This window comes from Spermophilus citellus (assembly GCF_964194105.1).
Source record: "Spermophilus citellus genome assembly, chromosome: 2".
Lineage (NCBI taxonomy): Eukaryota > Metazoa > Chordata > Mammalia > Rodentia > Sciuridae > Spermophilus > Spermophilus citellus.
The window spans coordinates 90400218-90426837 of NC_138183.1; the positions used below are offsets into that span (position 1 = coordinate 90400218).

At 37.7% G+C, this 26620-nt stretch overlaps 1 protein-coding gene across 6 annotated transcripts in view; it reads right to left on the reverse strand.

Moving 5' to 3' along the window:
• Window positions 1-18330: 18330 nt before the first annotated feature.
• The window catches only part of AGTPBP1 (ATP/GTP binding carboxypeptidase 1), a 192405-nt gene continuing 184115 nt past the window's right edge, over window positions 18331-26620 (reverse strand). For 5 of the 6 annotated variants that reach the window (XM_081275394.1, XM_081275395.1, XM_081275396.1 and 2 more), the window contains one exon: window positions 18331-18695. In XM_081275394.1, coding sequence (XP_081131520.1) covers window positions 18518-18695 — 178 coding nt within the window. In that variant the 3' untranslated portion in view covers window positions 18331-18517. Of the gene's footprint in view, window positions 18696-19142; window positions 25976-26620 lie in introns of those variants that run through there. The other variant, XM_081275397.1, reaches the window with a different exon arrangement.

Here is a 26620-nt window from a genome sequence, read left to right on the forward strand (position 1 = left end):
TTGTCATAAAGGATAGCACTGGGCTGTCCAATGAGCTCATCTGTTATGAAACTATTATTCCACACTGAGTTTTAAGTACCTAGAAAGCCTTAAAATTCAACTCATTCTAAACAACTTAATGAACAAAGTATATTTTCCCCATCTTCATACTCTCATAACTTGGAAGGGAATTAAGTAAACGTTCTACATGCTTGCCAAAAAAGCAAAAAGCATCACCTTGAGGCTGAAGCCAAGCATGAGAAAGTTTAACTCAAGCACCGTGAGAGGTGGTTCTTTCTATTAAAGCAGTCGTGTCACAGTTTCACCAGTTATGTGTGGAACTCATCTCACGGTAGCCTTGGAGGCTGCCATTTGATCATTTTCTCTCCTCTTTTTCACCATGTTCCTACTCTGTATTAGTTTTCTATTGCGGCCCTAAAAATGACTACAAATTTAGTAGGTGAAAACAACCCTAGTTTATTATTCTGAAGTTTTCAAGTTGGGTATCTGGGCACAGTGTGGTTTAGTTGGTTCTCTATGTAATCTCACAGGGCCAAAATCAAGGTGGCATGGCTGAACCCCTTTCTGGAGGCTCTGAAGTTGAACCCACTTGCAAGTTCATTCAAGTTGTTGGCAGAATTCACTTCTATATAGGACCAAAGTCCCCCTTCTCTTGCTGGCAGCTAGTAACCCAAGTCACTTCCAGTGTATGGGTGTGTGTGTGTGTGTGTGTGTGTGTGTGTGTGTGTGTGTGTGTGTGTTGCAGAGGACAGAGTGCTGTGGAACTCGGGGCCTTGAACAAGAATGGACTGACTGGGCAGTAACTGTAGGCATGTGGGGCATGGCTAGAGGAGGTGGGTCACTGGGGGCATGCCCTGGAAGGGTTCATCTAGCCTGAAGTCCCTTCCCTGATCCCTCTCTCTGCTTCCTGGCCCCCAGGAGGTGAGCAACTTTCTTCTTCCCTGTCCTGTGACCATGATGTTCTTCCTCATCTTGGGTAGGCAAGAGCTCTACCACTGATCCACACCCCAAGCATCTACTGTCAGTTTCTTACAGATACCTGCATTCTGTGGCTCCTGGCCTACCTCCCTCATCTTCAGAATTTTGCTTTCTGTGTCATCTTTCTCAGGCTTCTGCATTTTAAGGGTTTAGTGATTACACTGGCCCCATGTAAGATAATCCAGGATAGTCTATTTTAAGGAAATTTAATTAGTAACCTTGAATCAATCTGCAAAGTTCCCTCAGAGCAGTATCTAGGTTAGTATTTTAAGGAATGACCAGGGACAGGAATCTTTGGAACATCTTTAGAGCTCTGTTCACCACACTCTTCCTATTTACTAAAAAATTTTAGTTTATTTTTCTTCTTGCATAGATGGAGATCCAATCGATTTTAGTACAGATTTTTGCTTCCCCTATACTCTTTTAATTTGAGGGATATATAAATTGTAGCACCTCTGCCATTTAGATAGTTCTGAACTTGCTACTCAACAGTGTAGGCTGGAGTTGTGGTTCTGGTAAATACAATGACTATCACCCGCACACACCATTCAGATCTGCCAAAGACCCACTTTCCTCCGTTGTAAAACAGGGAGGATATTACATCACTTGGAGGGTTGTTATTACGATTTAAAGAGGTGATATATTTGGAAATGCTTTGTAACTCTAAACTGCTTTACACATGGTGTGCACATAGACACACACACAAAAATTAGATGTGGTTCAAACATTACCTCTCTGTGAAGTGCTGTCCAGTTCCTCAAGGCAGAATCAGATGACCCCAGAGCTCCTGGATGCATGCCACTAAAATGCACTTGTTTAATTCTACTGTGATTGTTTATTCATCCCATTAGACTCATCTCTTCAGGGTAGGGACCACTTCTTATTTGCTGCCATCTCTATGGCACTGAGCATAGTTCCTAACAGAGTTGGCACATAGCACACACTATAAAAAAGACAACAGCCCTTCCCATCTACGTCCCAGTGCTGGCAAGGAGCTGGGCTTCTACCAAATGATCAGAGGCCATGGACATGGGCTTTGAAGCATCTTAAAGGAAGCCAGGATCTGCTTGGGAAGATAAACAAAGCTAGTGCTTAACATTCTTGGATCTCCCTCTCCCAGTTAGTGATACACATCCACACACACACCACTTCTTGTTTTTAGTTTTACCTTTTTACATTTCCACAAACTCCTACCTCAGATTTCTCACAGCAATTAATAAACTTTCAAGTCAAAAAGATTGATCTTGATTTCTCTTTATCTCCTTTACACACCCATCATCAAGTCTAATTGTCTCCAAAGGATTCCTCACTCTAGCTAAGGGGTGGCAAAGCTCCAGGGGGTACAGGAAGGAGAAGAGAAAGAAGAAAGAAGGCAGATTTCCTGTGGGATACTATTAGAAGCTGACACAAGGAAGCCTTACCCACTGCACAGTCCCCAGAGGTGGGTAAGACAAAATAAGGGCCTGGTTTTTATTATACTCACTTTCCCTCCTCTTTCATCAGCTTTTGCATTACTTAGACCAAAAGACCTGACAAGAACAATTTAAAGGAGGAAAAGTTTACTTGGGCTCATAGTTTCATAGGTTCTTTTCATGGTTGGACAACTCCATAGCTCTGGGCCCAAGATGAGGCAGAACATCATGGTGGAAAGGTGTGGTCAAGAAAAGCAGGTAAGGACTGGGGCTGTGACTCAGCAGTAGAGCACTGGCCTAGCACGTGTGAGACCCTGGGTTCAATCCTCAGCACCACAGAAAAATAAATAAATAAAATAAAGGTATTGTATCCAATTACAACTAAAACATAAATATTAAAATAAAAGAAAAGCAACTCAGAACATGACAGCCAGGAAGTAGAGACAGTTCTACTCACCAGGAACAAAGTTCTATGGATTGTACCAATGTCATTTTCCTGGTTTCGATACTGTATATTAAATATGCAAGATGTTACCATGAGAGTAACCAGATGAAGGATATGAAAGCATGGAGGGGGGTGGGGGAACAACCACCTTTAAATCTGTTATTTCAAAACAAAATAGAATTTTAAAACAATCTCACCAGTCTCATTTCAGTGAGATATTGGAAGTCAGTGGAATTAATATATACATTCAATCCCCCACCTTTAAGCATAAGTTCCTCCAGTCTCTTGAATTATACTTAATTTCAAAATATCTATCAGATGTACAACATTCTGTTGGAAGTAGTGAGTAGGAAGTATCAATTGTGCCACAAATAATGCTGAAATTGAAAAAAATAACTGGATTTCATTCACTAAAAAAAAATGAAGCTCATACTTACATTGCCAAAAATATCTTCCATTTATACAAGAAACAAAACTCAGAGAAATTTCATATACAGTTTAACAGGAAAAGTTGGGCTAAATCACTAAATGACAGACCTGAAGGATTTTGGAAACTTTCTATTCAAAACTATTACTTTATAGACTATGTGGTTTGAATATGAGGTGTTCCCCCAGCGCTCCTGTGTTAATGCAGGGATATGTAGAGATGAAATAATTAGATGACAAGAACTATAACCTAATGGGTCCATCCTAGTTTGAATGGACTAATAGGAGGTAACTGTAGTACGTGGGACATGACTGGAGGAGACAGGCCACTGGGAGCATGCCCTGGGAGGGGGCATCTTAACTGAACCCCTTCCCTCCCCAACTCTGCTCCCCAGCTGCCATGAGTTGAGCAGCTTTCCTCCACCATACCCTTTGTCATGATGTCCTGCCTCATCTTGGACCCAAAGCAAAGGAGCCATCCCACCATGGACAAAACCACTGAAACTGTAAGCCAAAGTAAACTTTCCTCCTCTAAATTGTTCTTTTGGGGTATTTTGGTCTCAGCAAAATTTGACTAACACAGAAACTGTACCAGAAGTGGGTCATTACTATGACTAACCTGACCATGTGGTTCAAAAACCTTAGGAGTTGGTTGGCAGAAGTTTGGAAAAGTTTGGATATGCAACCTGGAGAAGCTATAAAATGTGGTAAGCAAAGCTTAATGGGCAATTTTTGTGGGAGTTCAGAAGACCCAAATGCTGACACTAAAGACTGCTTATGAGGTTTCAGAAGGAAGTGAGGACTGCATTGGGAATTGGACTAACAGCCTGTGTAGGTCAACTTTGCATCACTGTGACCAGAATACCTGACAAGAACAGCTTAGAGAAGGAAATGTTTATTTGGACCCCGTTATTTCAGAGGCGTCAGTCCATAGAGAGCCAAGTCCATTACTCTGGGCCCAAGTTGAGATAGAACATCATAACTGGTGGAGGAAAGCTGCTCACTTTATGGCAGCCAGAAGCAGAGAAGGAGAAGGAGGTAAATAGCCATAGGGAGAACCACTCTTCCAGGGAGTGCCCCCAGTGACTCACCTCACCTCCTGTAGCCACGCTCCACCTACCTAAGGTTACCACCCAGTCAGTCCATTCAAGGGATTAGGTTACAACTCTTGTGATTTAATCATTTTACCCTGAGTATTCCTATATTAACACAGGAGCTTGGCTGAGATATCTCATATCCAAACCATAACAAAGCCTTTCATGCTAAATTCCAGCAAAGAATTTTGCCAGTGTCCTGAGACTTTGTGTGAGACTGAATTTAATGATGAACTGGAGTTGGGGATATAGCTCAGTTGGTAGGGTGCTTGCCTCACATGCAAAAGGACCTGGTAGCACCTAAATAAATAAATAAGATGAACTATTTAATATGGTGGAGGAAATTCCATGGCAGCACAGCATTTAGTAAATGGCATGGATTTTTCTGGCAAATTTTAGCCAGGCTTACTGTGAGAATCAGGAGTAAAAAGCAGGGCTGAAAAATTGCTAAAACCTAGAGTCTGACCAGAAAAGTGCACATAAAACTGCAGCCAAGGAAAGTGTGGTTGTTGAAGAGATTATGACTACTAAAGAGATGCTAATTACTTTGCACAGAGATAGTGGAAAACAAGACCACAGGGGAAATTCCTTTGAGAAAAAAAAATCCTAGGGACACCATGCTTGCACAGGGGGCAGGCTAGGATGTTGTTTCACTATACTCTGTTACCCAGGCACTCAGCAACCAATGCAACCAGGATCCCAGGGGCCCAGGTATTAAATGAGCTGGCAGCAGATCTTGGTGTCATCCATGTGGTGCTGTTTCTGCAGGAATGCAGGATGAGTTAAGGGTCATGGAGGCTTCCACTGAGATTCTAAAGGAAGGTTTGGGAAGCCAAGCAAAGTGCAGCAGGGTTGGAATTTCTGTGGGCTGAGAGGGTGATGTGTGGAGGCTGTTAAGGTGAAGCCAAAGTTGGAATGGAGACCCAAGGAATGAAAAGATGACAGTAATGTGGACTGTCTGCTGAAAAAAAAAAATTGCTGGCTACAGAGAAAGCCAGGATACAACCAGCAAGGCCAAAGGGGCAGAACTGCCCAAGTCCTTTTGAAAGCACATCTCACCACCATGTGTCCTAGATACTTTATGCAGAGTTATGGGACCGATTTTCCTGGGTGGGTTTTGGTCTGTTTTGGCCCCATTCCTTCTCTCTGCGCTCCAATTCCTCCCTTTGGAATGGGAATGTGTACTTTGTGCCACTGTATATACAAGTAACTTTCTTCTGATTTTTATAGGAGCTCATAGCCAAGAGTTTGCCTTGAGTCCCAGATGAAACTTTGGACATGGACTTTTGGACAATGCTGAAAATGTTAAGACTATGGGACTCTTACAGATGGACTAATGCATTTTGCATTGTATATGGACATGATTTGGGGGCAGGCAGAGGCAGAATGTTATGGTTTGGATCTTCCAAAGTCTTCTATGTTAATGCAGGAATATTCAGAGGTGAAATTATTGGGTCATGAGAGCTGTAATCAAATAAGTCCATCCTAGTTCGAATGGACTGGGTTGTAACTATAGGTAAGGGGGGCATGATTGGAGAAAGTGGGTCACTGGGTCATGCCCTGGAAGGGTTCATTCTCCCTGCAGTCCCTCTCCTCTGTTTCTCTGCTTCCTGGCCACAAGAGGTGAGCAGCTTTCCTCCATCATGCTTTTTTGCCATGATGTCCTGCCTCACCTTGGGCCCAGAGCAATGGAGTTGGTCCACCATGTATTGAACCTCTAAAACCATGAGCCAGAATAAATGTTTTCTCCTCTAAGTTGTTCTTGTTGAGTATTTCAGTCACAGAGATGAAAAGCTGACTTTTCATAGATTAAGTAGTTGAATTCCAAGGACATGCACTATTTGCCCATGTTTGACTAAGGATTAGCTGGGTCTCCATTCAGTTCTCTCGACTTCCCTAACCAACTCTGCTTAGGAAGCAACAAACCAGCAAATTTTATTAACTGGGAATTTGTTTGCAATTTTGGTGAGAAAAAAATTATTTGTCCATTTATCTAAGACTGCTAGCCTCAAGAGAACTGTTAATCTGTGAAAATACTGGTTTAGCCTAGAATCCTTAGTTGAAATTTAAAGGTCCATAATGTGTTATATGCTTGTTAAATTCAAGCACATGATGTCCTAGGGTAGAATCAATAGTAACTTTGGTTATCCATATAGTTGTGGTTGGCCCTTTCCCTTCTGAGCCCAAAAAGAAACTGAACAATTCCAATTAACTCCCCAGTGAAAGGGTGAGTCCTGTTTCTGAAAACAACTAAGTGGTCTCTGGCCATACCATCCTGAATGTGCCCAATCTCCTCTGAAAACAACTAAGTGGGCTTGCTGGCCAGGGGTAGCTAAGGGCCTTGAAGAAGATGGGGTCAGGTACAAATTCATCCCCAATGAAGGCAGTTGGAAGGCAAGTTGAAATGAAATCAGAGCTTTATACCCTTACAATTCATTATTTTTCTTTCTAAAATCTAAATCTAATCCTATTACCTATTTGCTTAAGACCCATTCATAGTCCCCCATGGGCCTATGGATATAGCCCCCTGGCACAGCTTTCAAGTCCATTTGTGAACAAATTCCACTCAATTCTCTTCACCTACCAAACTCCAGCCCCCTGCTCATCTTGTTCCCTCTGCCTGGAATCTCTAACCTCCTTCCTCTGTTCCCATGCCGCCCACTCCTTAGCTGCCAACCCCCTTCCCCACTTGCTATAATTCCCCAGGCCCATGATAGGACTAGTCATCCCTCTGTGCCCACTGGCACTCTGTCTTTCTCCAGGCACATGATGTGCTGCTATGTTGCATCATTTCATTTACTGAAAGTACAACTACCTCCTCCTTGGGATTCTGAGTTCTCTGAAATAAGGACCATGTCTTCCTAACCTTTTATATTACTTTTCCCTACTTGGTGACTTATAAGTGAATGAATGCTCAGAATTAAGAGCTGCCAACCTAATAGGCAGATATTCTACATTTCTCAAACCTAAAGGCAGCTACTATTTTCATTCCCAGAGTAGAACAATCAGATCATGTCAGTAGTAGGAAAGAAAATCTTTTCATTTTGGGATAGACCTATAACTTCTAAACAAAGAACAGGAGCATCAAAGATAAAGTTTGAGGAGAAAATCTGTCCTGAGGAATTTAGTACAATTTTGCAAAAGAATAAAAATCTGAACCAGTAATTGAACAATGACTTGACACTTTGTGCTTTTTGAAATATACAATGTACCAATATGACCGCAGACCAGTAGTGAGATAGTGTCATTGAAAACTCCATTACCAAAAATCCCATTTGCTCTGATTTCTCATTTCACATGAGCTATCATCTTGCTGTTCTCCTGTAACACCACTTAAAAGCCTCATTATTAGGAAAAGGGAGTACACATTTGGACAGATGGGGTGTTTGCAATTATATTTTAAGGTGCTTCCCAAAGTTATAAAGTCGAAGCTATAAATGACATGATGGGCACATAATTGTCAACAGAATATGAAACAAGCCTGAAATTAGAGTCAGCTCTGCAGAGCATAAAGGGATGTCCAGCAGAGCACACACGTCAGAAATGACCCAATGGGGAAGGGGACCTTAAGGCCAGAACCAGAAAGGTGGGTGACCTCCCCAAGTCACTTAACCTCTCTTTGACTGAATTTCTTCATCTGAAAAGACAATGGGACTTAATGACCTATGAGGCTCCTTTAAGCACTAAAGCTCCTAGAGAGAGACAAAGCAATTCTAAAATATTAAGTAAAATAAATGAAACTGAGCCAAATGGACCACCACCCATGGAGCTCTGCCATTTTATTGAGCTATTATTTTGTGCTGAATGTTGTGCCTATTATCCTACAGATGTAATTGAATCCACACAATAAAGCCAAATCAGCATTGTTGCTATCTTACAGATGTGGAAATTCAGGTTTAGGAATACCCAAGTGGCTTGCCCAAGGCCATCCAGCTGGGTAAATCACAGGGGAGCAGGAGATAAATTCAGGTCCGAAAAACCCAAGCATTGTTCTTTGGGATACATCATTCTTCAGACAGATAAAGACCCCTGCCCTCAAGAATTTCATTTTATATTTTAGAAGAGAGTAGCAGACAGAACACACTGATAATCAACCATTGGATTCTGCATCAGCCAAGCTCTTTCAAATAAGCCATGCTTCCTGTTTGTTTATTCATTTGTTTTGTTTTTTTAAGGCATCAAAATGTTCATTATGCACAAATCTCACATATTGTTCTCTTATGTCATAGGCAACTTTTCCTTTTCAAGGCTGTCCCCATAGATTATTTAAATTAGGCTCCAGATCTGGGCCCAATGGCACATGTCCCTAATCTCAGCTCTGGGGATGCTGAGGGAGGAGGATCACAAACTCAAGGCCAGCCTGGGCAACTTAGTGAGACTTTGTCTCAAAATAAAAATTAAAGGGGCTGGGGATGTAGCTCAGTGGTAGAGACACTGCCAAAAAATAAAATAAAATAAACCAGGCTCAACTTATATGACAATATGAGAGATTTCTGAAGGCCATGCAGGGCCTGCTCCCCTCCCGATGATATCCCTGAAGAAGGGAAACACATGTTTTCCCAGGGATGTTTGGGCCCAGTTTTACCAATGAAGACCACAAAATAAAGGCATGAGTCTGATAAGGACTGAAAAGCTGAATGTACAAGGGTCTCTTGAGTTTGTCCTTCTACTGGAGACACTAACTGAAGTGTCTCCAATGTCCATTAAATCTTGAGATTATTTTTGACCCAAAATGAAGAGGCAATTTCCAGGCAGTTTTTAGCAAGATATAAAGGCTGAGGAACATCTCTTGCCTTCTCTTCCCTCTCTGTTATAAATGTAATTGGGAATAGAACAAACTTATGAATTGTACCATTTTCCTGCAGCCAATAGGTTGTTGCTATTCATTTGGGTCTCTATAACCTCATAGGCTATGACAGTAATGTTTGATGATTTAATAAAATGAACATTAACTCCCAACCAAACGCAGACTATCTCATGTTAGAAAAGAACACCTATAAAAGGGCATCCTCTGTCCCTTTGAACAAAGTCCAAATCCATAGTTAATAGGAATCCAACCAAGATTCCCAGTTTGGGACACTGAAGCAAACCTACTGTGGATCTGAAGATTCACTAGCAATGCTGATAAGTGGTGTGGTTAAATACACAGGCATCATTTGAAAAAATTATGGTGAACTTACACCTCTGGGTGTTCCACATGTACTTATGAACTCCTGCTGGGAACTATTTTCTTGGAGGGTGGGAGGCCATTTACGGGGGACTGAATTCAGGGGCACCCAACCCTGTGCCACATCCCTAGCCCTATTTTGTGGGTTTTTTTGTTTGTTTGTTTGTTTTTAATTAGAGACAGGGTCTCACTGAGTTGCTTAGTGCCTCTCTAAATTGCTGAGGCTGGTTTTGAGCTCCCAATGCTCCTGTCTCTGCTCCCCAGCCGCAGGGATTACAGGCGCAGACCCTGCTGGGAACTATTCGAATATTACCATAGCAAAGAACTAAAGATAGTTTGGTTTGTCTTCCCATGTGGACCTGTAAAATGGTACTATTCAACTTTCTACTTCCCTAATTCTGTAAAAATAAGTTTCATCATTCAAGATGACATTTGTATTCAACCTAAGACTTCAATTCTCTGGGCATGGGCTACCTCCTGCTCCATATCAGGAACCTGTCACTGTGGATGGACCAGGTATATTACGCATTAGTGTCTAAGGCTGGTCTCCACATGAGCCCCTTTGCACTAACTTTCTAGTGCATCCCCAGGCAGGTGCAACAGGACGTGCTTAACTTGGGGTACCTCCTCCAGGAGTATACTCACATTACAGTTTTACTGGTGAAGTGTTTTTCATCATATAGAACCACTAGACTTACAAAAAAAAATAGCATGGGAGATAATTGTTTTAGAACCATATATTGGCTCTTTCTCAGTCCTTGAACATTTTCCCCAAAACCATGTTCTCTTTATCCAAATCTAGATAACAGGGCACTTCTTTTTCTCTGTTTTTGCTTTAACAACAAGAGTTTATGGTGGATATGACTGGGGAAATAGATCACATAGTGGTTGAACATCCTTCTTTCCTACAAGGAGGCATATGATGGGCTACCCTGATAAGATAAACATGATGGAACAGAGGCCATCCTGATAATTTCCTGTCTTCAGGGTTGGACTTAAAGGTATACATTCTATTGTTTCATAACACCTGTTCCTTGGTGGTTGGCAAAATGGTGGTCCCCTGTCTGTAAGCCCATCCTTGAAACATACTGGATATTAAATCTTCTCCCTGGTCACATCCTGTAGAATCTTTGTAAAAAACCCCATGGTAGTTTTTAGTAGCTGCTTTCTACAACCAACTGATTTTGGCATCATTTACTAGCTGTATGACATTAGCTAAATTTTGCATTTGCAAATTGGGGGTAATAATAACTAACATAGGATTATTGTGAGGATTAGTAGGCATATACAGATGCAGTACATATATAAGTATACATAAGACTAGACATTCTGAACATGTTACCCTTTATCATCATCAAAGGGAGAAAAGATCATTCTTTTATTTACTCCTAGTACTGGACATATTGGCATGCTTTGCAGTGGCCTTACTAAAAGGTTTTGTAATTATGATGGACTTATCTGTAAAGAGACAGTGAAACTTCCCCTATAAAATTCATTAGAAGTAGGCTGGGGTTGTGGCTCAGTGGTAGAGTGCTCACCTAGCATGCATGAGGCACTGGGTTCGATTCTCAGCACCACATAAATATAAAGATGTTGTGTCCACCTAAAACTAAAAAATAAATATTAAAAAAATTCACTAGAAGTAAAGGCAGGTAGTCTCTGACCTCTTGGTACTGTTTAGGATGCCTGTTCACGTGCATTTGGCACACACATCCTAAGAATGCTCACAACAGGTATCTTCCATAAGGCAGGCATGACCAGTACCCAGTAAGATGGTTGGAGTGACAATTACTCTCTTTAGAAAGGGAGTAGTACTTGCTACTGTGCTTAGACTGAGAGAATTATGAAAATTGAAGGTGATACAAGCTGAGCCTAATCCACCAATAAATAAAAATTTCTCCATATAAGTTTTGCCAGTAACTCTAACAGAAAGTTGGAGTGTTTTGATCATATTCTTTTTTTGTGCTTTTGCAAAAAGGTGATTTACCCTCTAACTAAGATTGCATATGGAAAAATAGAATATTGTGGACTTATTTCTAAAACTTATATCTTGGCCCTCCCACTTACAGTGGTAATGTATCTACAAAATAAACTATCTTTTCAGTAAAAACATAAATCTTTTAAAGAAAATGAAGCAAAACTTTAGAAAAATCTTCCAGACAAAATGTACTTTAAATACATTGGGCAAAATTCTTTCCCCTCACCATCAGAAATAAAGGCAGCTTTTCCAAGACTTAGGAGAAATCAGAAAAGATAGATGGAAAAAGCTTGTAACTAAAACATTACCTATTTTGTTAAACAAAATAAAAGACTCAAAGGCCTCTTTACTTTAAAAAAAGTTGGTTAGAAACAAAAATTGAATGTACAGCCTTCATCACAACCATCCATAAAAGAGTGATTTGGAAAATATGAGAATCATTTCATGGGCTAAAAAATAAAATTGTTTCCTTTGAGATATGCTCACAAAGCACCAGGAGAGTGCTTACCCCATGCCAGATATTTTGTCAGTGTTAGTTCTTCCCACTTTTCTAAGGACCCTATGGCATGTGGTGATAAACAGTGACATGATTTTCCAATCTGGTTAAACTACTGACACAGGCTGACAGGCCTGATTCCCTTGCAAAGAGAAAACACAGGCCACTGGCTACCAGAATGTGAGAAGAAGTTCATGGTTATCCCCAATGGACAAAGCCCACCCCACTTTATATTAGCAAGTCCAGGTAGTCACTTGGCCTCTCTGAACCTCAGTTTCCTCATGTACAAAGTGGAAAGCCTAATCATATCTGCTAATAGTGTTTGTATGATGCTAAACTAAGGTACGTTTTAGGGAAAAAATGTTACCCTTAAACTCCTTAAAGGGACATTCAAATGATAATTATCTATGAATCCTATATCTATGTATGGGTGACAAAGGCATGAATTTGCAGTTCCAAAGTTGGATGGAAATAGCTTTGAAATGGTAAATGAATAATGCTAAGTTTCACTCTGTTACTCATGCTGAGGCTAGAGATATCCAACTTCTATCTTTGCATAAGTTTGTCCAATTATGTACCACTCAGCAAAGGGATCTCTGATTCTTCTCAGCTTCTTCCCCAGTCCATCTTACCATGATGTACCATTAAAGAGGAGCTCAACTTCAATATTAATACTCACATTTATGCCCTTCATAACTACTAGAGAGAAATTTCAAGATGCTAAAAAGTTTGCTCTTTGGACATATCTCTGAACTAATGATAAATATCATCACTGGAGGAAATAGTCCCCAAGTTCAGAGTATCATGGACAATAGTGTGGCTCTTTTCAGGCCCAGATAATTTTTTTGTGGCACACAAAAGAAAACTGAGTTTGTCTGATGTGTTTGAGACAAAAATCTATTGTGCCTGCTCGAGTGTTATTTTGGGTAAAAGAACTCAACCCTTCCTTTTAACTTCTCTGAGGACATGTGCTTTGGGTGAGTCATTGCTTCTGGAATGGACCCAAGTTGCTGGCTTTTCAGATAGGTTTCGGACATCTATGTACTTCGTACCACAGTAACAGAAAATTCTTTTCAGAGAGCTTCAACAATGAAGGTGAGTAAACAAGTCCACAGAACTGAAACAACCTGAAGTTTCATGTACAGCTTGATGTGGGGCTGAAATGATAAAAGGATCCAGTTTTTTTCAATGTCTTAGCTCTGTTCCTTCAATATTGGTTCATCTCAGGCATCTTATCTCCTGGATGCACTGTGGCTGCCTGCAACTTTAACCTTAATTACAAGAAAGGGTCCTGTTAGCATTGCCATTCAAAGCCCTGACGTTAATTCTGCTTGGATTGGCTTAGCCAACTTACCTACCCCAACCCAGTCTCTGTAGTCAGAAGATGGAATGTGCCAGATGGTACCATTCAGGTTGTGTGCATTATCCCAAAGGTAAAGGGCAAGAACACACTGATCTGGAACACAGGTTAAGCAAAGAGAAGTTTGGGTGTTCCGGAGGAAACCACCTAGGCATCCAATCCATCCTGTAAGAGATTTGGATTTTATGTGAGAGTAACAATGGTTTAGTTTTGTTTTGTTTTGCTTTGCTTTGAATAGTTCTTTATGAAGGAGAAATAAAGACTGGCAAAGGTAAGCATAAACTGAATACTCCTTTCTATTATAAATACATATACTTATCATAAATGGTATCTATGTTTTAAGTATCTATATTTATCATAAATGGTAACAAATGGATATTTTCAGATTTTAAAATTTATCTTTTTATATGAAATTGTACAATTCAATCACTATTTCAATTGCCCTATATTCTGAAAGAAAGAAAAAACATGAATGTCAAACATTTCTAAGAATAAATGTAAGGAAAACAGAAGAAAAAAGAAATCATACAGAGGATATGAAGTACCAATGGGAAAGTATAAAAGTAAAAAGTCATGATCCTATAAATAGAATATATAATTTGACTTTAGTAAATATTTAGCATTAAACAGTCTAAAATTTCCTACTTTATCCCCTCAGCCAGAGAAAAAGCCAGAGAATTCAATCTATTTTCTAAGGTATAGAACTTCCAGCCTATTTTAATTTTCAATAACAAGCACCTTTGCATTTTATAATTTCTTCATATTTACCATTTGTCAAAAATATTTTTATGTTGTTTCAAAGTACACCACCAAAATTTGGAAGATCACGCATCATAATTACCCTGACTAGATTTTTGCCATTGCTCGCCTCATAATCCCTTGCCACTCTACCAATGATAGCTTTGAAAGGAATGTCCTACATTTGTTATTATACAGGTAAAACTTGAAGCTAAATTTCTTCTTTCCTTCAAACTTAGCTGGGTTTACAAATAGAGAGGTACCACAAAGCCATTGCCACTTCATTGGAGTGTGTGAATATGTATATATACAAATACAAATGAATATCAACAAGGATCACTGTAGTACTCCAGAAATGGTGCCCACATCCCAGGCTGCAGAATACCTCTGACTAGCCGGAAATACCACAGAAGAGGGTCATTCACTTGGACTTAGGCACTTTTGCTTTGCTTTGCATAGTTCTTTATGAGGGAGAAATAAAGACTGGCAAAGGTAGGCATAAACTGGATATTCCTCTCTATTATAAAATACATATACATAAGTTGCCAGCCTCAGCAACTTAGAACTACATTGTTAGCAGCCTCAAATTGATTTTTTTTTTTTTAACTCAAACACCTCTAATAACCAGTCAGATTCAGGGAAAATGATAAGATTTGCTAGAGGAATCCTGGAAATCAGAAAGGATCTGCAATGGAGTGGGAGGAAGGAAGGATCATAAGGCACTACTAATGATCACCTTCCACCAGTACAGGTAAGTAAAAGTGCTAACTGCCATTACTAAAGGAAAACAACTGGCATGGAACATTTTAAGGACAAAACTTCATTTGCATAAAGAAAATAAAACTTTCTTCTAGATTTTCTTCTATGTTACAGGAATTTGAATAAGAGAACTATTTATGTTAATAGTAACATTCTATTGTATAAAGTAGAATAGTGTCCTAATTAAAACAAGTTTTCCTAATGGAAAGAACTACAGTTTACATATGTTATGAAACCTTCCAAAATAGGGAAAAAAAACTCACTCATTTTCAATTAATATTTTGTAACAATTAAAACATGCATAGGAAAGCAATAAAATTTATAAGGATACATTTATTTTTTTCATTACTGTCATTTATTTCTGGTTCATGCACAAAAACAATTCCATTAGTACATTTATTGTATTATCCATTTCAGTGTCTATACCATTATATTAATTTGGATATGTGAAATTGACAAATATCATAATCATTGCTGTTAGCATTCCACCTGAAGCATAACTCCAGGTAATTTATTTGTAATAAGATTCAGACCAATGTTTCCAAATACCACACAAAAACTAGCAAAAGTAGCAGAGACTAATTATACTTCCTGTATTCAAACAAGACTGTGACCATAATAAAAAGCCAAGGTGAGCCATAGGATTTTGCCCTTTCCCTTGCCTAAACACATTTCACAAATTCAGGAAAGATCCTTAAACTTTTAACAGTCCTCACTCCCTGGGGAAAGGCACAGAATAGCATCTCCTTTTGTAGAAAGAACATGGGGCCAAGCTATCAGAGAGCTGGGCTCACATCTGGTTCTGTCTGAGTGACCCTGTGACCTAATTAGACTTCTGTGCAGTAAAGATCAGGGCCTATGATGCTTAGGAAATGATGATGCTAAAAGAGTGCATCAGAGTATGCGAGTGATTTTCAAAATGTGGTCCTGCAGCATTGCCACGTGGCAATTTATAAGGAATGCAGAACTCTTGGGCCCTATTCCAGATCTATACCATCAGCAATCTGTGTTTTGAGAAGTCCTCTTCTGATGAACACCACAGCTTGAGAACCACTGGATTAGATATAAACTACATTTAAGAAATACAGTGGAGTGCAGTGCATGCCTGTAATCCCAGTGACTTGGGAGGCTGAGGCAGGAGAATCATCAAGTTTGAGGCCAGCCTCAGCAACTTAGCAAGACCCTGTCTCAAAATGGGAAAAAGGGCTGAGGATGTAGCTCAGAGGTAAAGTGGTAAAGTGCCCCTGGATTCAATCCCCAGTAGCAAAAAAAAAAAAAAAAAAAAAAAAAAAAAAGAAAGAAAGAAATTCAAAGTCCCAAATGCAAGGTAAATTAAATACATCTAAACTCTCTTCAAAAGGTTCAATTTCTGGCCGGGGCAGTGACACACGCCTGCCTGTAATCCCAGCGGCTCAGGAGGCTGAGACAAGAAGATGACAAGTTGAAAGCCAGTCTCAGCAAAAGTGAGGCACTAAGCAACTCGGTGAGACCCCGTCTCTAAATAAAATACAAAATAGAATTGGGGATGTGGCTCAGTGATCAAGTGCCCCTGAGTTCAATCCCCAGTACCAAAAATAAATAAAATAAAAAATAGGTTCATTTTATCAGACCTCATCATTGCTGTATGGGACCGATTTTTCAGGACTGCAGTAGTGAAAGCATCTCAAACTTCTTTGGAAATTCTTAAAAATAAACAAACAAACAAATAAATAAAGGAGTCTCAAAGATAAAAATTAGGGCAATTTTAACTAGTAATAGCCAATGAAACTTAATTATACCTCTAATTAGGAAAGTTACAATTTTATGTTACTTTTTACTTTCTTATGGTTATGAATAAAACATTTCCTAACTATAAAGACTTTCTCTTCAACCTTGTGAATATGTAATAAAATGTTCAGGTTTGTAACTATAATAAAAGATGTACTTTGTCAATATAAAATTACTAACTGTACACATAAGGGGTTTTTACAATGCTAAAATAATAAATTGAAAATTTGAGTCATTCTGCACATTATGGTAACTATGGTTGCTTTGACTATCTTGTTTCTTTTTTTTAATTCCTAATTCTGTAAAACTTTTGTCAAGAAAAATTCATACATGGATATGATGGTTGCATAATCTATTCTCTGGTAACAGTATAATTATAATAAAATATGTAATTTTTATATATAAAGATAAAATATTTATAAATAAGTGATAAATAAATAATGCTTTACCTTGCTAAATTATCCTGATCTTTCCTAAATTAGACTACCACACTAATAGGATTGGTTCAACTTCACAGTCTATTTAATCTTCATTTTCTGAGATTAATAAGAAGTACATTATTTAGAGGAAAAAAAAATCTCTTTTCAATTGCCTCACACTATGTTTTTTAACATGGCTCCCAAGACATCAAAGAGAATCTGCACTGTGGATGAAATATCCTAAACAGTACCAAAAAAAAAAAAAAAACAATTGATTTAGAAAATGCATAAATTTGAAATACACTTTTATAATTTCTTTTCCATTTTAATGTTAAAAACATTCTAATCTAAGATTAAGCAAGGAACATATGTACTAAAACTAAGACCTGAATTCTGGCAAGAATTTATTGATACAGTTATTTTGGAGGATTTGTACTGTTACAACAGAAACTTAGTTCTTAAAGCACTTATTCAAAAATCACTGGGTTCATTTTATTTTATTTGAAGACAAGTCATTCCTGCAGCAGGAGGGCTAAAACTCAGGAAAACATCACTACAAGACTCACTGCAGTCATCTTGGACTCTGATGTTAGTAGCAGCATGCCCTAAATAAATTCACATCAATAAATCTAATAACATAGCACAGCTCACAAGATGCTAAATAAACAATGTACATTTAACATCAGATTGTATCCAAACTGGTTTTCCTCTTCTTAATTGACTGCAGTGAAAAATTTTAAGTGCATCCATGATACACAATTTTCGAGAAAAGAGCTGTTTAAATATATCTTTTATGATAGGTACAGGTATATCCATAATACCAAAATCTTTAGGCTTAAAAAAAAAACTTTTTATCACTGTGTTCAGGTACTGGATTTTTATAATACTCTCACAAAGTTCTACACATCAAATAATCTAAGCTGGTTAAAAAGGATGACGAAATAAATGCAACATTTAATATAATTTTTATTTGTTTAATTTAGTAAATGTAGAATGTAATGGTTTCAAGGCAAATTCTGGATTATTTCAGTCACAATCCAATAGCATGATTCTGAAGAACAGTTTTATCTTCAATATCTACCCATTTCTACACAAACACACGCATGGAAATCCAAGTACATATATATTAGTTTTCAACAACTCTAGAATTCAGATTTTAAATTCTGACACATAACCATGAGGAGATAAAAATTCATGCATGATACTCAGGGTTTTTTTAAAGTAAATCCATTATTTGATAATTCAATGCTGTATAAAGTGCATTGATATCTAAAATAAAACAAAGTGCCAATTTTATCATGAATTAATAACATATTTATTGTCTTGAAACCAAACAGGCCCAAGTTACTTCTTTTTTTTTTTTTTTGGTTTTCTTTTTGAGTCAGCTCTCTATAAACTCATTTCCCTCAAATTTCCTGTGTAATAAAAACCAAGATATTTCATTTCTTCTTTGCAGTTAACAAGATATGGCAAAGGGTTCAAGGTAGATATGTTCTTGATAATTCAGAGTCAGAAAGAACTTCTTCTTGAGCAGAAGGTTCATAATCTCCTGCATTTTCAGCCAATTCAATATCTAACTCATCATTACTTTCTGCACTGTAATCAACTTCTTCAAGGAATCGAGGTTCATCTTCATCCAAAACATAAGTGGTAGGGCTGTAGCCAAAACATATGGAAAATGTAAGACTTCTTGAGTTTTAAGATTCTAATACAAGGTTATTTTACCATACTGCATTAACTTTGATTCCAATATGATACAAACAGTTTGCATTAACTTTAAAAAACTTTTATCTAAATGAACAAGTTGAGTGATTTGTAATAGTTGAAAGCTTATATTGAAAATTAGGGGTGACACTCCTTGGTATTTTTCCAAAAGATCAAAAATTTGCATAATACAGTGATATAGTTTATAGCAGCACAAGAGCTAATTCACAAGAGCTAAATTATGGAATAAATCCAAAGCTTGTCAATAATGGATTAATAAACTATGGGGTATATATATCACAATATATATATACCAGTGTGTGTGTGTGTGTGTGTGTGTGTGTGTGTGTAGTCCTACTCAGCCATAAAAAGGAATGAAATTATGGCATTTGCTGGTAAATAGAAGGAAATGGAGAATAACATGCTAAGTGAAATAAGCCAAACTCAGAAACTCAAAGGTTGAATGTTTTCTCTTATTTGCAGAAGCTAGAGTAAAATAAAGGAAAGGGGGAAGGAAGAATAGGATAATATAAAGAACCAATCAAATACAAATTAATAGACAAGCAAAAGGAAGTCAAGGAGTATACAGGAAGGAAAATGGGAGAGGAGAGGGAGGGAAAAGGTGGGTATCACGAACTGAAGTTGATTTCCATACATGTATGGTTTGTTGGGATGATCCCAAGTACTATGTATAACTATAAAGCTCTAATTTAAAAAAAGAAAAAGAAAATAAGGGGTGAAATGCTAACTTTTAATGATATTACAATAGTGTTAATATACATTTTACCATTAGATAGCTACAAAAAAAAAATAGTGAACTCTCATTAGGTCACTTCCTTGAAAGATTTCATTGATTTGCAGGCTATTAAGATTCATTTTTAAAGTTCTATTTTAATCACTGTAAATCAGGCAATATATAATTTCAATCAGCCTTATAAGAAACTATGGTTACCTAATTGGTTCTGTGAATAATGCACTAAAATATTTAAGTCTACAAAGTGATAACTGCCATAAACTGGCCCATATACCCATCCCCACAATTTTCAGACTGAGAATAAAAGTGAAAAACTAGTGAGAACAAATTACATTGTTAAATTATGTGCATGCATGAACATGTAACGGTGAATCTCACCACTATGTGTACACACGCATACACACACACACACATATTTTTTTGGTGGTGGTGGAGATTGAACCCAAGACCTTGTACATGCAAAGCAAGCACTTTACCAACTGAGCTACATCCCCAGTTTTTTTTTGTTGTTGTTTATAATTTATCTTTTTTTCCCACTTTTTAAAAAGGGGGTAGTAGAGATTAAACCTAGGGTGCTTTACCACTGAATCACATCCTAAGCCCTTTTTATTTTTTATCTTGAGATAGGGTCTCACTAAGTTGCTTAGAACCTCACTAAGTTGCTGAGGCTGGTCTTGAACTTGTAATCTTCCTGCCTTAGCCTCCCCAGTCACTGGAATCACAGGTGCACCACCATGCCCAGCCCCACATTTTTACTGATACATTACACTTGTAGATAATGATGGGATTTGTTGTTACATATTTGTACATGCATACAATATAACAATAATTATAATGTAATAATTTAAAAGAAGAATCCCATGAATCAGAAAGAAAGGGGATGGAGGGGAGTGGAAGGAGGACACTATAGCCAGATTAATTACTTTCTCTAGGGATACAGAATAAGAATTTGCTTGCAAGCACTAAGTGCCTTTAAATATTTCATTAGGTAGGTTGTTTGGGATTAAGACAACCTTTCCAAGGGTTCTGTAACAAACTCTTTACTTCTGAAAAACAAATCACATTATTCAAATTTCTCCCCATTTGTGAGATTTTACACACACACCCACACACACCAGAGAAAACACAGAAACAGGTCAAAGCCCATTAGGTAGTGACCAAAGCTACCTAAATTTCATGAAGATGTGTTTGTTTACATACTTCCAAAAAGTATTTCTGATTGCTGAATTAAAAACCATGAAATCAGACAATGAAAAGGAAAATAATCTGTTCAAATGAACAGAGAAGCAGATGTCATTAGACACCTAAAATTAGAGAATTCCTACAACTGAGTATTAAATTCAGTTTGGGTGTCTGAAAGTTAAGGTGAGAAGTGAATGCTAATTGATTAAATGGTTCTAATTTACTGAAAGAAGAAAGCAAAATGCATCTGGCAAGAATACCTTTTCCTTTTAATGAGCTTTAATCTTGCTAGTTAAAAAACTAAAAAGGAGGGGTTGCAGTTGTGACTCAGCGATATTACGCTCTCCCAACATATGTGGGGTTCTGGGTTCAAGCCTCAGCACCACATTAAAAATAAATAAAATAAAAATGTTGTGTCCAACTACAACTAAAAAATATTTTTAAGACTTTATATTGCTTTTATTTTTTATTAATTTTTTATTTATATGACAATGGAATACATTACAATTCTTATTACACATAGAGTACAATTTTTCATATCTCTGGTTGTATACAAAGTATATTCACACCAATTCGTGTCTTTATATGTGTACTTTGTATAATAATGCCCATCACATTCCACCATCATTTCTAACCCCATACCCCCTTCTCCCTTCCCGTCCCACCCCTCTGCCCTCTCTAGGGTTCGCCTATTTCTCCCATGCTCCCCGCTCCCTACCCCACTATGAATCAGCCTCCTTATATCAGAGAAAACATTAGGCATTTGTTTCTTTTGGGGGGGATTAGATAACTTCACTTAGCATTATCTTCTCTAACTCCATCCATTTATCTGCAAATGCCATAATTTTATTCTCTATTATTGCTGAGTAATATTCCATTGTGTATATATGCCACAATTTTTTTAAATGAAGAAAATGAATTACAAAACCACCTTGATCTAATATATAGCAAACTTCCTCTTAAAAGTTCAGAGCTTTTATGTGTGGAAGAAGTTCTGATGAATGAAGTTGACTGACTTGGAAGATTGGATAAGACTTCATAACATACCTAACACATGAACAATTTCAGTTTTTAGTTAGGGAACTATAAAAATTACAAGATTATTTGCCTTTTAAAAGAACTGTTTTCATCTTTCTTTAATATACAAAAATTCATTCCTACTCCTTGACCTTGGTGATTTACAGTCTCACAGTGGTCCCAGATGAGTCTAAGAACAGATGGAAAAGCTGAAGAAAAGGAGAAGGAAAAAGAAAATTGTATCTTCTCTTGCCATATATTTACTTATCTTCTTGCTGGAGGCTGTCCTAGCAAGAAAAAAATGATAATGGAAATTCAAGGAAGAGAAAGAGTTCCTAAAAGACATGCGTTGATACAGGGACTGGAGAAAGCAACCAGAACTATAGAGGCTGGCTCCAGAGAGATGAGGCACAAAGACCAGCATCTCCCAACAGACAGGAAGACAAAAATCCACAGTGGGTGGCAGGGAGGGTAGGAAAGGGTTATTCAAGACATCTATGGACAGCAGAATGCCAGCTCTATTTGCCTCCCACTGGAAAACAGGTTAGTTCGGGGAGCTTAGACATTGCACTAGGGTCAGAGAAAGGATCTAGTTCCATATGGGAAGCTGAGTACCAGGAAGTTAACCAATATGAACTAAAGAAAGTATTTAAAGAAAAAGCTTACTCTTTTCTAAACTGTAAGTCAATGAGAAAATAATGAGAAAGGCATGATTTAGGAGCAACAGCAATGCCCATGTTTGAGTCAAATAAGTTCCTAAAAAGAAAGGAAACCTGAAGCAATGTTCATTTAAGATGCTGTTATGCACTTTTAAGACAAAGAAGCACAACCTGGAAGGCAAGGTACTGGAAAATCAAAAGAAGTAATATAAATACTCTCTAGTACAAACTTCCTTGTCTCCTTTGACATGAACTCCATCCATGGCATCACCCCTTCTTATAAGTGTATAAAACCAATCCACTGCTCCTGTTCCATTCCTGCAATCCACACTGACTCCTGTCTTTCCATGTCCTAACAAAATCATGCCCATAGCCTCAGCTTCATGAAGGTCTATACCACAGCTGAAGTACACTGAGTCCCTCCAGCAACTGTTATGGGGCCACCAGTGGGGCCTCAGCAACATCAGTAAGATGCAGAGAGAGGTGGAGGGGCTGGGGACAGATGACAAAGAGGAGAGATATCAGTAAAGTCAGGTATATGGAACTAGAAGACACTGAAACAGGGGAAAGGGAAAGACAGAAGACTACAATTCCCAGCACTTCACAGAAAGCAGTCTTCATAATGCTATTCCAATTGCCATTTTCTAGCCCATTTTTATTAGCTCTCTCCACAATACTTAACTGTAGTGACAATTCTGACACCCTTCTATTTGGCTTGCTTCATTCCTCTCTGATGCTTCTCAGTGGTGAACATATGCTCCTCATAATCTATGCATTCCTCAAAAATAGGTATTTATAGCAATGCTTTTGGTTAATGGCTCTTCCTATGTGCATGTCATCTATGAGTTGAGCTCATTCATTTTTAAATTTTACTTTGATCATTTTCAAATCCAAATTTCTAACTTGGACTTTACCACTGAACTTCTCCTGTACATGTATGGACTTGCTAAATATATATACCTGGCTACCTCACACATGTAATGCAAATGCAGTATGTTAAACATTCATGGTTCTCCCCACTGAGCTATTCCCCAACTTATACAAACCAAAATTCTCCATAAGGAAATCAGCTACTCAGTCTGGGCACTCCTTGCCCCACACTTTATATTAATGCCTTTGATGACGCTGTTTCCTCTATAAAGGGTGTACTTCCCAGTTACCTCCTCCTATCCACTCATATTTCTTTTAAAACACGGTTTAGCCTCATCCTCTGATGTTGTTCCTTAATGATCCATCCTGGGATTAGTGCCATTTCCTCTATATTTCTTTGTATCCTACAAAAACTTCCATCTGACCACTTATGGCATATGGTTGAAACCACCCACTTGTATGTCTATGTTCTTAATACTAAGGTCGGGAACTGTGATTTACCTGAGTTGTACCTCCCTTCAGCTTTCAGATACCTCAAAAAATCTTTGCTGAGCTCTTTATGGAAAGCAATGAAGTTGACAAGATCATCATTTTTTATATCACCCAAGCCCTCTAATTTTATTTTAGTGAAAAAAATTTAAATCACAAGACCAATCATAGCATTTCATTTTTTCAAAAATAACTTCAACTTCTCCTTTTTCCGCCACTACTTCCTTGTTGTCCTCATTTTCTTCACATAAGTTCACTCTTTTGCACTGCTTTGCTTCAGCTGCCTTCCATCATTTGTTCTAACATCCTTCTATTTTGGATTTTAATTCTTATGGTAAAGGTGACAAAGCCAAAAAACAATTCTATAAGAAACATTTCATTCTAAAAGACAATAAACTAAAATTTGACTTCAAAAACAAATCACACATGCTATTTCAAGAAATATATCCAAACTTTCACCCAACTAGCCTTCACACAGGATTAATGCATTGAAATTCTCTACTTTAGATAAGTGTCATTGTCATGCAAAAAGAGTTATAATTACAACTGATTTCCAAGGAGAATCTGAATCTGTTTTGTGCAGATTCAGAAAGTTGTCTGGCTTCCCTTGTGTTAAACTACTAGGCACCACACAAAATTAAATCTAAAAAATTCACCATCATTCTCAAACATGTGCAGCCTACTTCTAGCAGAGCTGATCTTCCATCTGAGACACCAGAACAGACCTTCAGTTCCCTTACCCATTCTTTCATGGCAGAAACAAAATGCTGCATACAGAGCCTGAAATTCTGAGTTGTGCCTCTACTGCTTCTACTAGCCAGCTATTCAGTGACCTTGAGCAAGTCACTTTCTCCAAAATGTGTTTTCTTAGGTGTAAAGCAGAGATAACAGTATCAGCCCCATCTTTCTCACAAAGTCCTCTAGCTTCAGAAAGGTAAAAAAAGTGAAAGTATTTACAAACCATTAAACTGTATAAGTATAAAATGCTGATAGTAAGAAAATCTACCTCGCCAAAGAAAAAGTAAATCAGCCTTTCTTAACTCCGAAAAAGCCCAGAAAATGGTCTCACCAAAGCTATCAGAACTATAAATACTCTTTCTACCTTTTAAATTCATAATTCTCCTTTAACCTTTCAATCTTAATATGACTTTGAGAGTAACCTATGTGTTTTAATAAAATACAATAAAGATATCATGGGGGAGAATTTATGAAACCAACACCCAAAAAGAAAAATATTCTATTGCCTAAAATATCAGCAATTTGCAAACTGTTGTGTCTGGCTTTCTTGTGTTGAAAAGTCAGATCAATGGTATAAGAAAATCTTTCTATTTGCACAAATGCTACAGGATATATTATGTATATAATTTGATGCCTATCTTATGAGAGAGAGAGCATCACCTAAATATCACAAGGTAAACAAAACTATTATCACAGGGTAAACAAAATATTCATAGATACTAAATTTAATAATTTCTGTCAGTCTTAAGTGGGTATAGCATACATACATACACACACACAGCTAGTGTATAGAGTATCTAACAAAAGAATATATAGAAAAAAAGGAAAGAAATATGCTTATTGCTATTTATGTGTGAAAAAAAGTAACTAAGCTGTATTTAGGAAACAGTAATTAAATCACTAAACTACAACTTACTTTCGCTATGCATCTAAAAACATTCCTTATACATAATAGTGTTAAACAGTTAAATTACACAATAATGTACCAGAGTTTCAAAAACTAACCTATACATTATGGTAGTTTTGATTATTCACTTGGAGGATGTAAAATATAATGAAAGAACAGGAGAATTTTAGAGTTAGAGCTGGGTCCAATTCCTGGTTCTGTCAGGAATTACTATATAGATGACTTTGGGAAAGTTCATCTCTCTGAGCCTCAGTCACATACATATATAAAAGGATCATAATACCATCAGGCTTTGATCATTCTCTGTAGAACACTAGAAGGTCTGAGATAATCAACCTTAACAGATATTCAGAATGCACATGTTTATCAGGAGTCCTGAGACCACCCCAGGTTTAATGATTGGCTGGGGAGCCTTAGCATACAGTACATTCACACTTATAATATTACAGTAAAAGGATACAAAGCAAAGTCAGCAAAAAGAAAAGGTGCATGGGGCAAAGTCTTGTGGAAACCAAGGCCAAGCAAGGGCAGCTGCTAGAGGCAGAGAAGTCATCAGAGCTTTCATCAAATTCAAAGGATTGCAGGCAAAAATTGCAGTTCAGAGTTGCCAAGTTTCCTGAAAGAAGGGAAGTGCAGAGATGTGACCCCAACACTCAACAGTTTTCACCAGAGGCATTTGACAAAATCTTAAAACTACACAGTGCAAGAGGCTAAAAAGCAGCAAAAAGCAGAAAAGAGCAAAACTAGTAAAACAAAAACAAGCCACAGAAATTTTTTGGCAATCTTGTGGTGCTGAGAAGAGGAGGAGTCCTTGGCTTTCAACTGGGACCTCAGGAAGGCTGTGACCTAGGAAGCAGGGAGAAGTGAACCAAGGGTTAACTGTTTCATACATTTTGCAACCTAACCCCAAGCCAGGTCAGTGGCTCACCAGATTGGGGTGAACAGCCCTAATCTAACACCTATCAGAGAATAGAACAGATTCTCCCTAAAGGAAGATTCCTAAACGCCTCTGTGAAATTTTATACTAAACACTTAACATTTGAGCAAATATTACCAGACAAATTAAGAAACAGAACCAGGAGAAAAATCCAACAGAAACTGACCCACAGGTGATCCAGTATAGAAGTTATTAGATATAAACTCTAAAATATTTGATTAGTACATCCAAGAAAATAAATAAAGAAAAAAAAATTTTACCTTCTACTTTCTATTCAAAAAAAGAATCACCTGAGCCAGGCCTAGTGGTGAACACCTATAATAT